The following is a 16938-nucleotide window of genomic DNA, read 5'->3' on the forward strand; positions in this document are numbered from 1 at the left end:
GGGGCGTGCTGGGTGTTTTTTATATATAATTCCCCACTGAACAGTGCTGTTCTCATATTGTTCCCCTGCCACTGAGAGTTCAGTGGAGAACAGATGGTTTATTCTCCTGCCTTCTATCTGTCTGGTGTACCTCCTCAAGCGGCTGGCCAAGGCTGTGAGTCGTTGCTTGGCAGTTTCCAAGGCCTCAGGTATGGACAGCTTCCTGTACTTCTTAGGCACCTTCCTCATCACGCCTTTCTGCAACTCCGATAGTTGGCTAACCTCCCTCCGTGCTACCTTGATCTTAGCCTTTAGCCTCCTTCTCCATGGAGGGTACTGCCCCTTGTGGCTGTTCAACTTGTAGCCAAGCATCTCACTGATCACTGCTGCCGTATCAGCTTGTTAGTGTCGGTAATCGTGGCTGTAGGTATCATCCGTAGTGCTGCATTAACATCATCTAGCAGACCTTCTGAGGGTACTTCACGTAATCTTGGTAATCGGCTACGGGGGGTCCAGGTTTCAAGCTTGGCCATGATCCTATCTTTCAGGTCAGTTCCTCTCGCACTCAACGATCCTTCTCCTATCGCACTTGGGGCTTGGTACCCAATCTCGGGTGGGGGTGATGATATCTCCCCCCTGACCTGGCGTCCTGGCTCCCCCTTGCCGTAGCATTTATGTTGTACCTCGTCAATCTCTAGCTGTGAGAGCAGGCCCTTCTTTCGAATGTTGGAACACTGAGCTACTAGTTGTTTCGCCGTCATTGTGGATGTTGGGTATCGAAGAATCCATAGGTCCCTCATCCAATATTCATGTAGCCCCTTCCGCCAGGGTTACTTGCGTAGTAGCATTCCAACAACGCCCTGTTTTCATCTCTTGCCCACCGATGCCTTCTTGTTCCAGTAGCCCACTTCTGTGAGCCAATGGAGGCAGCATGATGTTTTGGGCAATGTTACGCTGAGAAACATTGGCTCATCCAATCCATGTGGATTTTATTTAGACACGTACCACCTACCTATGTGCTGCACAAACACTTCTAATCCATGGAGGTCAAAAATGACAGGACTTCAAGAATCTGTTGCTAACACTTTGGTGCCAGCACACCTTAAGGGGTCTAGTCAAGTCCAAATCTCAACAGATCAGCTGTTTTATGTCTCGATGTTCATCTGCCAGTGGTCATAATGTGAAACCTGATTGGTGATTAAAAAATTATGCAGTTTCTTTAAAATAACACTGTCATGTTTGATTGATACTTTTCAAGTATGTACCTCTTTATCTGTCACAGGATGTTGCTGACACTGACAGAGTAACAGTCAAATTAGAGTAAAATTTGCTGACAGTCCTGTGAATGAGATAGCAGCCAGGCAGCTCCAGACCTACTGGTTTGCATTCATGTTGTGTGAGTCCTGATCAGCTACACAGTTTCATTCTGTCAGTAGCACAAAGAGACACCTGTCTCACTGCCATGTGTAACGTGAGGATAGAAAGCAAGGCAACAGTTGCTTCAAATTTCTTTTAAACTTTAGAAACGAGAAATTGTGTTATAAATAGAAAACATGCAGCATGCTCTGTCTCCCAATCAGGAACAGGATATGTATGTATACAGTTGGGTCTCTAAGTAACTGACATATACATCTTGGCCACACCGCTGCTGATTGTGTCTGTTTGTCCCCATTTTTTTATTTGAAGAAGTGAGGTGGAGGTGGGAAAGGTTGTTTTGTCACTGATGGCAATTTGCTGCATGTTATACTGGTCTATATTATTTACAACAGTAGTCCCTTGTTTTGACTTGACTCCTGCCTGATGATTTATACCTTCTATGAAAAAAATGTTTGCATAAATACTTTGCATTAAGGTGTGAACAGTTAAAATCCATTTCATCAACAGTCACAAACTGAAGGTGAGAACCGATGCACAATGATGGACAAAGTTCTTCTGTACATTATAGCTACATCAGGTAAGTTTTCTCTAGAAATTATTAAATTAACCTTTAATAATTTGATCTATGTGCTGTCTTTATGATGTGTATACAGCAGTGAGACTTCAAACATCATTACTGTAAAAAGAAGTGTTTTTGTTTCTTTCCTCAGTGCAGAAGAAATAATGCATTGTTGCTGTGTTGTATATTTACAAAGTTTTATCTCAAATATAATTCATTTCTACATCTGTCACTGCAGGGCTGTGTGCCATCACCTTGAATGCTCAACGTCAGTACCATATCATTGCTTCTAGAAAGAACTGGACTGAAGCACAGCGTTACTGTAGAGAGAAATACACAGACCTGGCTATTATTAGCAGCACAGAGGATGTGAAGACCCTGAATGACGGAGCAGTCGCAAACAATCATCTCAACTTTGTAAGTTCTGTTAGAGTTTTTATACACACACACACACACACGTACGTGTATGTGTGCGTGCGCTGTCAAAATTAACGCGTAAAAGTAAATTAATCCCACATCATGGTCAACGCGATTAAAATTATTAACGCATCTGGAGTGCAGAATTACTCAAAATCCCTGAAATATTTCTGTCAACGCATTTCGTTTGTCCAAGTAGAGTTACCTTCGCACATGCGCAAATGGGCAGCTGATCTTGTAGTGACAGGCAGCTGAACCAATCAACTCAATTTGGAACACATCGGTCCTCTCGATGGGAAATTTGAGTATTAAAAAAATAACAAGACGGAACAGTCGACCGATATAAAGTATTATGCACCTTGTGGAAGAAGGAGTTTCCTTTTCACTGAAGCACTTCCAGCTTTAAATATCACATTGATGAGAAGCATACGATAGTCGGGGATGCTGCTAGCACTTTGGCTAACGCGTCACCCAGCTTGAGACAAACCACTCACGGAACATCGGGGACTCAGTAAGTCTGCCTCGGACATATTGACTGACACAATGCCAAGTGGATTGCAACAAACTGCAGACCTGTTAATACCATTGAGAACACGCGCTTTATATAGCTTTGGTTCCTTGTTTCAAGGACTTGAAGTGCCTCCCCAAGAGTGACAGAGAGATTGGATAAATGTTTACAGAGTTTTTTGTTAACATGAATGTTCAAGATGTTCAATAAACATGTTAAGTTCGTATATTTTTCCCTTTTATCTCGAGTCTGTTTGCTCATGCAAAATGAAATGCGATTAATATAGAATAAAAGTGAATAATATTTAATATTATTCACTTTTATTCCTCCTTGAATCGCTACCTTATCGTGGTGGAGGGGTTTGTGTGTCCCAGGGATCCAGGGGCTATGTTGTCTGGGGGCTTTTGCCCCCTGGTAGGGTCTCCCATTGCAAATTGGTCCTGGGTGAGGGACCAGACAAAGAGCGATTCAGAAAACCCTTATGAAAAGAACATCGAGGGAACAGTTTACCCTGCCCGGGATAGGGTTACCGGGGCCCCGCCCTGGAGCCAGGCCCAGGGAGGGTGCCCGAGGGTGAGCGTCTGGTGGCCGGGCCTTAGTCCATGGGGCCCGGCTGGGCACAGCCCGAAGAGGAGATATGGGCCCATCCTCCCGCAGGCCCACCACCCGCAGGAGGCACCATAGGGGTCGGGTGCATTGTGTACCGGGTGGCGGCCAGGAGCGGAGGCCCTGGCGGACTGACCCCTGGCTGCCAAGACTGGCAATAGGGACATGGAATGTCACCTCTCTGGTGGGGAAGGAGCCTGAGTTAGTGCGTGAGGTTGAGGGTTACCGGCTAGATATAGTCGGGCTCTCCTCTACGCATGGCTTGGGCTCTGGAACCAGTCTTCTGGAGAGGGGCTGGACTCTGTCTCAGTCTGGAGTTGCACCTGGTGAGAGGCGGCGGGCTGGGGTGGGTATTCTAATATCCCCTCGGCTTGCTGCCGGTACGTTGGGGTTTTTCCCGGTGGACGAGAGGGTTTGTTCCTGCACCTTAGGTCGGGGAACGGTATCTGACTGTCATCTGCGCTTATGCGCCGAGTGGCAGTTCGGAGTACCCAGCCTTCTTAGAGTCCCTGGGGAGGGGGGGGGGGGGGGTGCTGGAAGGTGCTCCACCTGGAGACTCTGTTGTCCTGCTGGGAGACTTCAATGCTCACGTGGGTAACGACAGCGAGACCTGGAGGGGCGTGATTGGGAGGAACGGCCTCCCTGATCTGAACCTGAGCAGTGCTTTGTTGTTGGACTTCTGTGCTAATCACAGTTTGGCCATAACGAACACCTTGTTCGAACATTGGAGTGTCCATAAGTGCACGTGGCACCAGGACGCTCTAGGCCGTAGGTCAATGATCGATTTTGTAATCGTATTACCAGACCTGCGACCATATGTTCTGGACACTCGGGTAAAGAGAGGGGCTGAGCTGTCAACTGATCACCACCTGGTGGTGAGTTGGATCAGGTGGCGGGGGAGGACGCTGGACAGACCCGGTGTACCTGAACCCGTAGTGAGGGTGTGCTGGGAACATCTAGCAGAGGCCCCAGTCCAATGGCCCATTGCTACGGGCCATTCGATTCCTATACAACCGTTGCAAGAGCTTGGTTCGCATTGCCGGCAATAAGTTGGACTCATTCCCAGTGGGTGATGGGCTCCGCCAGGGCTGCCCTTTGTCTCCGGTTCTGTTCATAATTTTTATGGACAGGATTTCTAGGCGCAGCCAAGTGGCGGAGGGCTTTCGCTTTGGTGGCCTCAGAATCTCATCTCTGATTTTTGCAGATGATGTGGTTCTGTTGGCTTCATCGGGTGAGGGCCTCCAGCTCGCACTGGAGCGGTTCACAGCCGAGTGTGAAGCAGCGGGAATGAGGATCAGCACCTCCAAATCTGAGGCCATGGTTCTCAGCCGGAAAAGGGTGGAGTGCCCACTCCGGGTCGGGGATGAGTTCCTGCCCCAAGTGGAGGAGTTCAAGTGATAGGTTTGTAGCATAAACCTATTCGCTGGAACGTTGAAGACAATATAATTACACCGCAAAGCAAGACACAAATAGGCAAGCTTCTTCATGTTACTCGTATACGGGAGAGAACCGGACAAAGCGCCGTCCCTTCGCTTGACCCCAGTTGCTCTCGTCCGTTCTCCCGTACCACTGTCCTTTTATTGAGGTTACATGAATATGCATAGGTTCATTAACATATGACGTCTACATTCACACAAAGAGTACCTTGCCTGTGTATGTGGGTGTGTGTGTGTGTATGTGTGTGTGTGTAGGTGTGTGTGTATGTAGGTGTGTGTGTGTAGGTGTGTGTGTGTGTGTGTGTGTGTGTGTGTGTGTGTGTGTGTGTATGTAGGTGTGTGTGTGTGTGTGTGTGTGAGGTCAAGATGTGACCCTGTGAAGCCTCCCCAAGGCTGGCGCCTAGAAGTCTAGCAGATTTATCTAAACAAAAGGCTCTTATACTTAAACAGATATACGTGTGTTTGCTATACCATAAATCAGCAAAGGAAGATACGATCTCTCCTCTGTAGGGGAGTGAACTCACCCCCCCTTCATGCTACACAGAGTTGTTACAGACCTCTTAGGATGAAACATTCTTTCAATCTACAAATGATTATATACTTCTAAGCATATATGAGTAAATGTTTCTAAGCATAAATGACAATCAACAATACAAAACCTATCATCAAGTATCTCGGGGTCTTGTTCGCGAGTGATGGGAGAAGGGAGCCGGAGATCGACAGACGGATTGGGGCTGCAGCTGCAGTAATGCGGACGCTGCACCGGTCCGTCGTGGTGAAGAGGGAGCTGAGTGTAAAAGCGAAGTTCTCAATTTACCGGTCGATCTTTGTCCCTATCCTCACCTATGGCCACGAGCTGTGGGTAGTGACCGAAAGAACGAGATCGCGGATACAAGCGGCAGAAATGGGCTTCCTCCGAAGGGTGGCTGGCCTCTCCCTTAGAGACAGGGTGAGAAGTTCGGCCATCCGGGAGGGGCTCAGAGTAGAGCCGCTGATGCTCCACATTGAAAGGAGCCAGCTGAGGTGGTTCGGGCATCTGACAAGGATGCCCCCTGGGCGCCTCCTGGGTGAGGTGTTCCAGGCATGTCCCACCGGGAGGAGGCCCCGGGGCAGACCCAGGACACGCTGGAGAGATTATATCTCTCGGCTGGCCTGGGAACGCCTTGGTGTTCCCCTGTATAAGCTGGAGGAGGTGGCTGGGGAGAGGGAGGTCTGGGCCTCTTTGCTTAGGCTGCTGCGACCCGGCCTTGGATAAAGCGGATGAAGATGGATGGATGGATGGATGGATGGATGGATAATATTTTATAGTTATTAATACAAATTAATCCAAAGTAACCCTGTGATAAATCTGATTAAACATTTTAATTGTTTGGCAGCACTAATATATATATTATATATTAGTGTATACTTACCTATTATTATATAGTTGTTTTTTTTTTGTATTTCACAGGAGAGAACCTGTGCTAAAAGATTGAAGAAAACTATTCAAATTTTCTTTGAATTTAAGCATTTAACATTCTTTGAGTTTAAAGTTGAAAAAATGTAATTGCAACCAGCCTCTTGATCAAGTAATTGCGATTAATCGTGATTAATTACAGAAAATTGTGAGAATAATTAGTTAATTTTTTTAATCTATTGACAGCACTAATATGTATCCCTCAAGCTCGGGTCCTCTACCAGAGGCCTGGGAGCTTGAGGGTCCTGCGCAGTATCTTAGCTGTTCCTAGGACTGCGCTCTTCTGGACAGAGATCTCCGATGTTATTCCCGGGATCTGCTGGAGCCACTCGCCTAGTTTGGGAGTCACTGCAACGAGTGCTCCGATTACCACGGGGACCACCATCACCTTCACCCTCCACATCTTCTCGAGCTCTTCTCTGAGCCCTTGGTATTTCTCGAGTTCCTTCTTCCTGATGTTGCTGTCATTGGGAACCGCTACATTGATCACTACGGCCGTCTTCTTCTGTTTGTCTACCACCACTATATCCGGTTGGTTAGCCACCACCATTTTGTCCGTCTGTATCTGGAAGTCCCACAGAATCTTAGCTTGGTCATTCTCCACCACCCTTGGGGGCATCTCCCACTTGACCTCGGGACTTCCAGGTTATACTCGGCACAGATGTTCCTGTACACTATGCCGGCCATTTGGTTATGGCGTTCCATGTATGCCCTGCCTGCTAGCATCTTGCACCCTGCTGTTATGTGCTGGATTGTCTCAGGGGCATCTTTACACAGCCTGCACCTGGGGTCTTGCCTGGTGTGATAGACCCCAGCATCTATGGATCAGAGCTTGTTCCTGTACTGCTATGATTAGTGCCTCCATGCTGTCTTTCAGTCCAGCTTTGTCCAGCCACTGGTAGGATTTCTGGATATCAGCCACCTCTCCTATCTGCCGGTGGTACATACCGTGCAAGGGCCTGTCCTTCCATGATGGTTCCTCGCCTTCCTCCACTTTCTTGGGTTTCTGCTGCCTGAGGTATTCACTGAGCACGCTGTCAGTTGGGGCCTTATTCGTGATGTATTCGTGGATGTTCGTTGTCTCTTCCTGGACTGTGGTGCTGACACTCACCACCCCCCGGCCTCCTTCTTTCCGCTTAGCGTACAGCCTCAGGGTGCTGGACTTGGAGTGAAACCCTCCATGCATGGTCAGGACCTTTCTTGTCTTGATGTCCGTGGCTTCTATCTCCTCCTTTGGCCAGCTTATTATCCCAGCCGGGTACCTGATCACGGGCAGGGCGTAGGTGTTGATAGCCCGGATCTTGTTCTTACCGTGTAGCTGACTCCTCAGGACTTGCCTGACCCTCTGCAGTCACTTGGTGGTTGCAGCTTTCCTAGCGACCTCTTCATGGTTCCCATTCGCCTGCGGGATCCCCAGGTACTTGTAACTGTCCTCTATGTCTGCAATGTTGCCGTCTGGTAGTTCGATCTCCTCAGTTCTGGCTACCTTCCCTCTCTTTGTTACCATCCGACTACACTTCTCCAGTCCGAATGACATTCCGATGTCATTGCTGTATATCCTGGTGCATCAAGATTTAATCGATGCCTCGTTCAATCTTGGCATACAGCTTGATGTCATCCATGTACAGGAGGTGGCTGACAACTGCTCCACTCCGTAGTCGGTATCCGTAGCCAGTCTTGTCTATGATCTCACTGAGGGGGTTGAGGCCTATGCAGAACAGCAGTGGGGACAGAGCATCTCCTTGGTAGATTCCACACTTGATGGTGACTTGTGCTATGGCTTGAAGTTGGCCTCTAGTGTTCCCGCCACATCTCCATTGAGTTCCTGATGAATACTCTTAGCATCCTGTTGATCTTATATAGTTCTAGGCATTCCTGGATCCATGTGTGGGGCACTGAGTCATAGGCCTTCTTGTAATCAATCCAGGCAGTGCACAGGTTGGTCAGTCTGGTCTTGCAGTCTCGGCTGATTGTTCGGTCTACCAGTAGCTGGTGTTGTGTGCCCCTTTCTGTGCCCCACTAATGTATTGAGCCATGTGCCTGTTCATCTTAGCCGCTGTGATGCCTGACAGGAGCTTTCACGTGGTGCTGAGGCAGGTTATTGGTCGGTAGTTGGAGGGGACCGGTCCCTTCTTGGGGTCCTTGGGGATCAGGACCGTCCGACCTTCGGTTAGCCATTCCGGGTGTCTCTCGTCAACTAGCAGCTAGTTCATTTGTGCTGCCAGACGCTCATGGAGTGCAGTCAGCTTCTCAGGCAGTAGGCGTGAACCATGTCGGGGCCTGGTGCTGTCCAACTCTTCATACTGGAAACCCTTTCTTGGATATCTGCCACTGTGATGGTTACTGGAAGCTGTTCAGGGAGGTTTCTGTGATCTGCCCTCAGATCCACTAGCCACTGAGCATTGCCGTTATGGGTTGCGTCCTTCTCCCATATGCTCTTCCAGTATTGTTCCATCTCCAGCCTTGGTGATGCTGTTCTCATATTGTTCCCCTGCCACTGAGATTACACCTTGGTTCGTTGCATGAAGAACAGATTTATGTTGTAACTCATCAATCTCTAGCTGTGAGAGCAGCACCTTGTTTTAAATGTTGGAACACTGAGCTACTAGTTGTTTCACCGTCATTGTGGATGTTGGGTATTGAAGAATCCATAGGTCCCTCATCCTATTCATGTAGCCCCTTCCACCAGGGTTACTTACGTAGTAACATTGCAACAACGCCCTGTTTTTGTCTCTTACCCAATGATGCCTTCTTGTTCCAGTAGCCCACTTCTCGTCAGAGTGCCCTGGTTCCTCAACACCTGATGCAGACCTGGTTGATCAGGGCGATGTCCAGCCAGGCATGCCTTCATATTTATCTGTCTCGCTCATGTCTGCGGTAGGCTCGCTTTACATGGGGGGCCTAGCCTTAGGACCCCTGCTGGATACAGACACCCCAGGCGGGAATCGAACTTGCCATCCTCCACTCCAAAGGCGTATAAAAAACACCCAGCACGCCCCTGCGGGCGGTTTATCCTTCAAGCTCGGGTCCTCTACCAGAGGCCTGGGAGCTTGAGGGTCCTGCGCAGTATCTTAGCTGTTCCTAGGACTGCGCTCTTCTGGACAGAGATCTCCGATGTTATTCCCGGGATCTGCTGGAGCCACTCGCCTAGCTTGGGAGTCACCGCACCTAGTGCTCCGATTACCACGGGGACCACCGTTACCTTCACCCTCCACATCCTCTCGAGCTCTTCTCTGAGCCCTTGGTATTTCTCCAGCTTCTCGTGTTCCTTCTTCCTGATATTGCTGTCATTGGGAACCGCTACATCGATCACTACGGCCGTCTTCTTCTGTTTGTCTACCACCACTATGTCCGGTTGGTTAGCCACCACCATTTTGTCCGTCTGTATCTGGAAGTCCCACAGAATCTTAGCTCGGTCATTCTCCACCACCCTTGGGGGCATCTCCCATTTTGACCTCGGGACTTCCAGGTTATACTCGGCACAGATGTTCCTGTACACTATGCCGGCCACTTGGTTATGGCGTTCCATGTATGCCTTGCCTGCTAGCATCTTGCACCCTGCTGTTATGTGCTGGATTGTCTCTGGGGCATCTTTACACAGCCTGCACCTGGGGTCTTGCCTGGTGTGATAGACCCCAGCCTCTATGGATCTTGTACTCAGAGCTTGTTCTTGTGCTGCCATGATTAGTGCCTCTGTGCTGTCTTTCAGTCCAGCTTTGTCCAGCCACTGGTAGGATTTCTGGATATCAGCCACCTCCTCTATCTGCCGGTGGTACATACCGTGCAGGGGCCTGTCCTTCCATGATGGTTCCTCGTCTCCCTCCTCTTTCTTGGGTTTCTGGTGCCTGAGGTATTCACTGAGCACTCGGTCAGTTGGGGCCATCTTCCCAATGTATTCTTGGATGTTCGTTGTCTCATCCTGGACTGTGGTGCTGACACTCACCAGTCCCCGGCCCCCTTCCTTCCGCTTAGCGTACAGCCTCAGGGTGCTGGACTTGGGGTGAAACCCTCCATGCATGTGTGTGTATATATATATATATATATATATATATATATATATATATATATATATATATATATATACTGTGTGTGTGTGTGTGTGTGTGTGTGTGTGTGTGTGTGTGTGTGTGTATTCATATCTTTGTGGGGACCAGAAATATGAAGTTTAATATGCATGTGGGGCATTTTTGAGACTTAAAATATGGTTTTATTGTCAGGGCTACAATTAGGCTATGGTTAGGTTTAGGGTAAGCGTTAGGCATTCACTTTTGATGGTTAGGGTAAGTGGCTAGGAAAAGTATTATGTCAATTTGATGTCCCCACAAAATATGAATATGCAACATGAGGGGGGGATCGAGACAGATGTTAGCTATGGACGCTAACGAAGTCATTTTAAAATTTGTCTTTGCAGTATGGCTGGATTGGGTTATACAATAAGATTTGGAGCTGGTCGATGTCAGGCACAGATGTCTACAAAAACAGTGAAGCTGAGTTCAGAAATTGGGCACCTGTTGACCCAAACAACCAGAACGGTAATGAAGAATGTGGACAGATGATCGGTACCGGAGAATGGAATGATGTACCTTGTTATCTAAATGTTATGGCAGTCTGCTCCAGTGTCAGAGGTGAGGATTTAAACAGTTTAAAGACCACAACACAAACCAGTTTCAGCTCTTCATCTATGAGTTATGCCTGTTGCTGCACAATTTTATCTCTTTTCATACAGCTCATATTGATAACTAAAGATCAGAGAGTTGAAATGTAAGCAATAAAACGTGACTTGTGGATTTAAGAAATTAAGTGCAGCCTGTCTAGGACTGAGGACACAAGTGGATGCAAAATATTATGATGGCTCAAAGGAGCTTGCAAAGAAAAGCGTCTGGACCTCCTTAAGTTGCTTGAAGACGTTTCCCCTCTCATCCGAGAAGCTTCTTCAGTTCTAAGGTCAAATGGTGGAGAGTCCCAGATTTAGAGGGAGACCTTAACCACTTAATATGATTTATTTAGACTGTAATGCTTTTTGTTTTTTGTTTTTTTACATATTAATGTATTGCAAAAATATTTTATGATATTATATGGCACTTCACTTTGATCTGTTTCAGGGGCTAATGTGACTTTTATCTTAATCAACAATCCCATGACATGGACGGAGGCCCGGAGCTTCTGCAGAGGTCATTACACAGACCTGGCCAGTGTGAGAAACATGTCAGAGAACCAGAAGATAAAGGAGCTGATACCTGCAGGACAAAAGGTCTGGATCGGCCTTTTCAGAGGCTGGATGTGGACTGATGGAAGTAAAACCTCATTTACATACTGGAATGTGAACCAGCCTAGCAGTGTCGTGTCGTATAATTGTGCAGCACTATACTTTGGAGCTGCTGGAAAATGGGAATCCTATACATGTGACTTTCAGAGAGGATTTATTTGCTACAATGGCTCAGGTACCCTCCAGGTTTACTTTGATTGCAGTTGCTGATATAACAAAACCCGCTGCACTAACAAAAAGTGACTTATTCTTAAGAAAGTGAGAAGATGGGTTTGTTTGTGTTGTTGTGAGGTTCATGCTAAGTTACACTAAGCTTTCTCTGCAACTAACAGCCAACTTCAAAAGGTCTCACAATAATATCCGAACAATTATCGTCCATGTCACTGATAAATCTGCTTTTTGTTTGTTGAAGAGGAAAAGCAGAAGGAAGTTGTGCCACTTGTTTCAAAACATGTGGTGAAAGTGAGGCTGGAGAAAAGCCCGTCTCTCTGTCTGCAGGACTCTGCGGTGCAGGATGAGATGCTGCAGCAGGTAATCAAATCTGTAACAGATGTTTTATGGATTGATTAGTTGTCTGTATTTAATGTGGGGGACATTTTCACAAATCATACTGAAAACAGAGGTAGAGTCCTAAGTTTCCAGTATCAGCAAACTTGAAGGCGTACACATGTTTCATTCTTCCTACTTTGATGTTTTCATGGGCTCTGAAAATGGGATGTGGGGAAAAAAAGAGATGCTTGAGAGAAGTATGATATTTCAATTTTTTCTGCAATTTATTTTAAGCATGTTCTAACCATGAAGAGTGGTGCATAGGACCAGGGCTGTGCAGAGATGTTTGATGGGGCAGGTGCTTAAAGTTAAAAATGGGCACATAGAACCAGGCTGAACAACAACACACATTCATCTAGAATCTAGTATGGAATCGCATCATGTTATATCACTGTCATCGGGCGGGGACAATGCAGAGCAAACAGACTATGTCTGCCTGTTGGCTACAACGTTGCTGCTGCTCCTGCTGCTGATAGAGCTGGAGGGCAGGACTGTGCTGATCTGAGACTGCAGACATGAAGAAGTCCATAGGAGAGACGGTAGCTGATTAAACCATAAGACAACAAAACTGTAAGACATAAACGGGGCTCTGCCTGTGAATCACTCTTTGCCTCTCTTCCTCCTTCATCTCCTCATCTCATCTATCACTCTCCACCTAAGAACAAGGCACAGTCTGCTATTGCATTAATCTGTTATTTAATTATTCATACTTAACGACTCTTGCACCTAATCCATAATAAAGTAATGATAGAAAAATGTTATAGAACCAAAACACTGCAACTGTGTTGAGCATTGTTTTTATAATAAAATATCTCCACAATGCAACAGCTGGTACAGGTCTGTGCGCTTTGTAATCCAGCTACTGAGGGATACGCAACCTTTAGCGTGCGCGCACACACACACGCACATACATACAGTGACATCTTATACCTTCTGCAGAATACTAGATATACTTTCCATACTGATCCACAATCCTTCCCTTCTTATTTATTCCTAGTGCCTTTAATAATAAAGTGATGAGAATTTTAAAAAGCAATAAATATACAATAATGTATTTATGATGAATCAGTTTGTTTGACTATCCACTCTGTGCAGGCAGAAATCTTATTAAATGCTTAAAGTGCAGAGATACAATAATGTTGCTGCTGTAAAAATCAGCATTTTGTCATTTTGTAAATGTAAATCTAATATAATGTATTTTCTTTAAAACACAATGTTTGCATTTTTTAATATCACTATTATAATAATACATAATTATGTGTATTTGCATATTAGATCGTTTATAGTGAAATATAAGCCCTCCAGAAAGGCAGGGAAAGCCCTGTAACTTACTTTAAAATTAAATACGTTCCCTACAAAATGCAGTGAATGAACTAAGGTGAAATCTAAATCACATCACAGTTTTTGAAGGATCTTGGCTGGTAGGTCGTTCCATCTTGGAGAACTAACCACAGATCTTCTGTGGATGTAGGCTTCTCACATCCTTCTGTCTCGTCATGTAATCCCAGACAAACTGCATGATGTTGAGATCAGGGCTCTGTGGGGTCGTACCATCACTTTCAGTACTACTTGTTCTTCTTCACGCTGAAGATGTTTGGGGTTGTGGTCCTGCTGCAGTACACATTTGGGGCCAATAAACAATCATTTACATTTCTGAAAGCTCTGTAAAAAATGTTTACAGCATTTTTTCACATCTGCTTGAAACATTTGCACAGTACTGTGTTAACATTTCACCTTTGAACCCTGAGTTGTTTGACAGTTCATTAAGAGCTGTAATCGAACTCTTAGACAAACGTTTTTTCCGTCTTTGTTTCAGCTCAAAAAGAAGCTGAAGGACCAGGGAGTGAATGGAGACATCACAGTGAGCTGGAGGAAGCAGTCAGACGGAGAAGTTTTCCATGAGGAGGAGACGAAGAAGAAGAAAAACAAAAATGATGAGTGTTAAATGTTGGTAGAAAGTCAGCTTTAACAAACGATATGTGTCCTTTAACCCTCTCGAGGCAGGCGTCGCCGATTTGCAACAGTTAAAAACTAACAACCTGATTACCCCACATACATATTTTATGAGGTTTTTTACTCACTGCAGGACTTGGTTGTGCATTAGCAACAAAAAGTTTAATTTGAGCCTGAGAGGGTTAAAAGTAAGAGAAGATTCTGCAGTTTGTCTTATTATTGTTGGAATCTTGGATAATCTTGGTTAATGCTAATGTGTGCTGTTTCTTTAATTCTGTTTATTTCACAACTCAACAGGAAGTTGTTGAATTTTTTGGCAAAATTAGTAACGTAATGTTGGGTTCTTTTTGACATATGTACACTGTACTTACATATAATAGAGTATAATGTCTTTATGCATGATAGAAATCTCCGTCCGTGGATCGGGTTTCCTTCGAGACATGGGCAGCGATAAGCAGAGTTCATCCTTTAACATATAACAAAATTAAAATATTCTCATGCATGATCAACGGTTAATCACGGTACCGGCTGGAGTACCGGGAGCAGTTTGGAAGAACAAGAAGACGCGGAGACTGTTCTAGGTGTCATTCCAAACTGACTCAAAGTTTATTTTCTGTGCAACAGTTTTTATAGGCAGGCAATAAGTTTCAGTTCAGACCCTGCCCACTGGGTGGGGTGGTGTCCTGACAGTTAAATTCCTTTGTTCAGCAAGGGCAATAAAAAAAGCACTCACAAAAACAATAAATCTTTACCGAGATCTCCTACATCCTGAGTTCTGACACAAAAACCAGATGGTCTTCACATAAACATTTTCTGCAAGGTAAAGAGTGATTTGTTGGTGTTTTTCCTCCAACCTTAGTATACACCATAAATCTTGAGTTGACAAGGCAAAAGAAAATAACGGTTAACATAAAGAGCTTTGTTAAGTTACAGAATCTTCAGTCTAATATTATCATACAGGTCCATTAAACACTAAACATTTAGAATCCTTTAGTGATATAAGTTTGCACATGGTAGAATACTGCATGTAGTTATTTGCATTAGGAAATGTTTAACCATATATACCTAAAGGTGCATAATCAATTGTGTGTGTTCTTTAGCAGGCTGCAAGCTTGAGGTACACTGAGGAATGCACTATCCCAGTTTAAGTCCCTTGTTTACATATAGATGAACTGTTGGATTTTCCAGACCAGCAGGCCAAAGGAAATGCCCGTGGGGTTATAAGAAGAGGAGATGAAGTTTTAAAACAAAGGGCATTGCAGAAACAGGGTCCTTTGTATAATATCATCAAAAACAATATCCTGTAAATGCTAACCGTAGTGCTAAAATTCACAACAATGCAGCTCTTTGTTTTTCCATTGTTGTCGCTTGTCAGTTCATATATCTGGTTAATGAAAGTTGAAGACAACAACATCAGGGAACTTAAACTGCTGCTCCTCTGTGCTCTTCCAAAAATTGGAAAAATGTAAAACACTACTGATTGCCTCAAAGATAGTAAACTCAATTTGTAATCCACAGCAGGTTGGAGAAAGAAGACTTCACACACTTTTAACAATCACCCACTGTGCTGTGCAGTCACCTGATTCGAGCTATAACTTCACTATAACTAACCGCCCTCTCCTTTTCTCTGGAGCAAAAGCTACTTTATCACATAATCATATTTATTGAACATATTTCACTTCAGTTTGCATAATTTCAACATTTTCATTTTCAAATTAGTTACTCAAAAATGACTTATTTTGGTTGTTCATGTATAATAAAATATAATAAAATTTAAAACTTTTGTTTCTGTCTTTTTGTCTGCTCCACTTTTGTCACACAGGCACTTTGTTAGCTCTGATTAGATTTCATATTTGATCAATTCAATTACAGCAGGAACAACTATCAGCAAAAGCACATATTAAACTGTCACCCTACATTGCACCCATAAGGGTGGGATTTTAGGCCTTTTACTCGTGGGAGTGATAACTGCTAATAATGGCCTTGAATGTACTGACCTGAAGCAGGTGGTCCTTCCTCTCCTTCACGTTTCCATTCACTCTGGGAGAACAGCACATCCCTCACTCTTTCACAGCAACTGTCTGACAGTCTATAAATGCACCTATGTGTGAAATGTTTGGGTTTCTATTATAAATCTATATTTTTTAATAATGTCTGTGAAGGTTCTCAGTCATCCAGGTCATCGTAGTCAAAGGAGCTTGCAAAGAAAAGCGTCTGGACTTCTTTAAGTTGCTTGAAGACGTTTCACCTCTCATCCGAGAAACTTCTTCTTTTTTAATAATATATTTATAAATTATATAAAGTAGGAGGAATGGAGGGCTGATTCTGTTCTTCCACATTCTGCCTGAGAAGCAAGTCTGTGTATTCTATATACAGTAATAATTCATGGCACGGTCCTTCCCCATTTAGCGTGGTGTGAGACAGGGCTGTGCGATATGACCAAAATCTCATATCCCGATATGAGACATTTCTCGCCCTGATAACGATATGTATCACAAAATAGTGCATTTTGTGTCAATCCTGTGAATCTCGGGCAACTAGTCTTGTGTGAATCAGCTGGGCGTCGTGTACCTGGATTCGAGTTTTTGACCAATGCATGAAATGATACATTTTTAGACGTAAGTTGTAACGGCCGCCGTTTTTTTTGTGAGTCTTTATTTTTAGCACCTGACGGCTCTTTTTTGCTTCTCACCCGTAAACTCTCTCCATACTCTTTCACCTGATTCCTGCATAGGTGGTTGAAGAGGTTTGTCTGAGTCTGTGGTGGGGACGAGTTTGCGGGATAATTTGCATAGTACAGCTTTATGGTCAGTGTCAGACTTTTCATAACCA

At 45.0% G+C, this 16938-nt stretch overlaps 1 protein-coding gene across 1 annotated transcript; it reads left to right on the top strand.

The window, feature by feature from the left end:
• Positions 1–1893: 1893 nt before the first annotated feature.
• On the top strand, positions 1894–14098 carry LOC146551309 (C-type mannose receptor 2-like). Its single transcript, XM_085261023.1, has 6 exons — positions 1894–1933; positions 2154–2332; positions 10750–10963; positions 11441–11779; positions 12035–12135; positions 13970–14098. The coding sequence occupies exons 1-6, from the start codon at positions 1894–1896 to the stop codon at positions 14096–14098; spliced, it is 1002 nt and encodes a 333-aa protein (XP_085117149.1).
• Positions 14099–16938: the final 2840 nt, after the last annotated feature.

This window comes from Mchenga conophoros, linkage group LG20 (genome assembly GCF_057382185.1).
Source record: "Mchenga conophoros isolate Kocher_MC1m ecotype Shallow Benthic linkage group LG20, M_conophoros_male_GT1.1, whole genome shotgun sequence".
Taxonomy (NCBI): domain Eukaryota; kingdom Metazoa; phylum Chordata; class Actinopteri; order Cichliformes; family Cichlidae; genus Mchenga; species Mchenga conophoros.

Bases quoted from the DNA above. Each gene is read 5' to 3' on its own strand.
- LOC146551309 (XM_085261023.1), top strand. From the start codon at position 1,894: ATGATGGACAAAGTTCTTCTGTACATTATAGCTACATCAG. The intron at 1,934-2,153 runs GTAAGTTTTCTC...CTGTCACTGCAG, and splicing joins GTACATTATAGCTACATCAG to GGCTGTGTGCCATCACCTTG. The intron at 11,780-12,034 runs GTACCCTCCAGG...AGCAGAAGGAAG, and splicing joins TATTTGCTACAATGGCTCAG to TTGTGCCACTTGTTTCAAAA.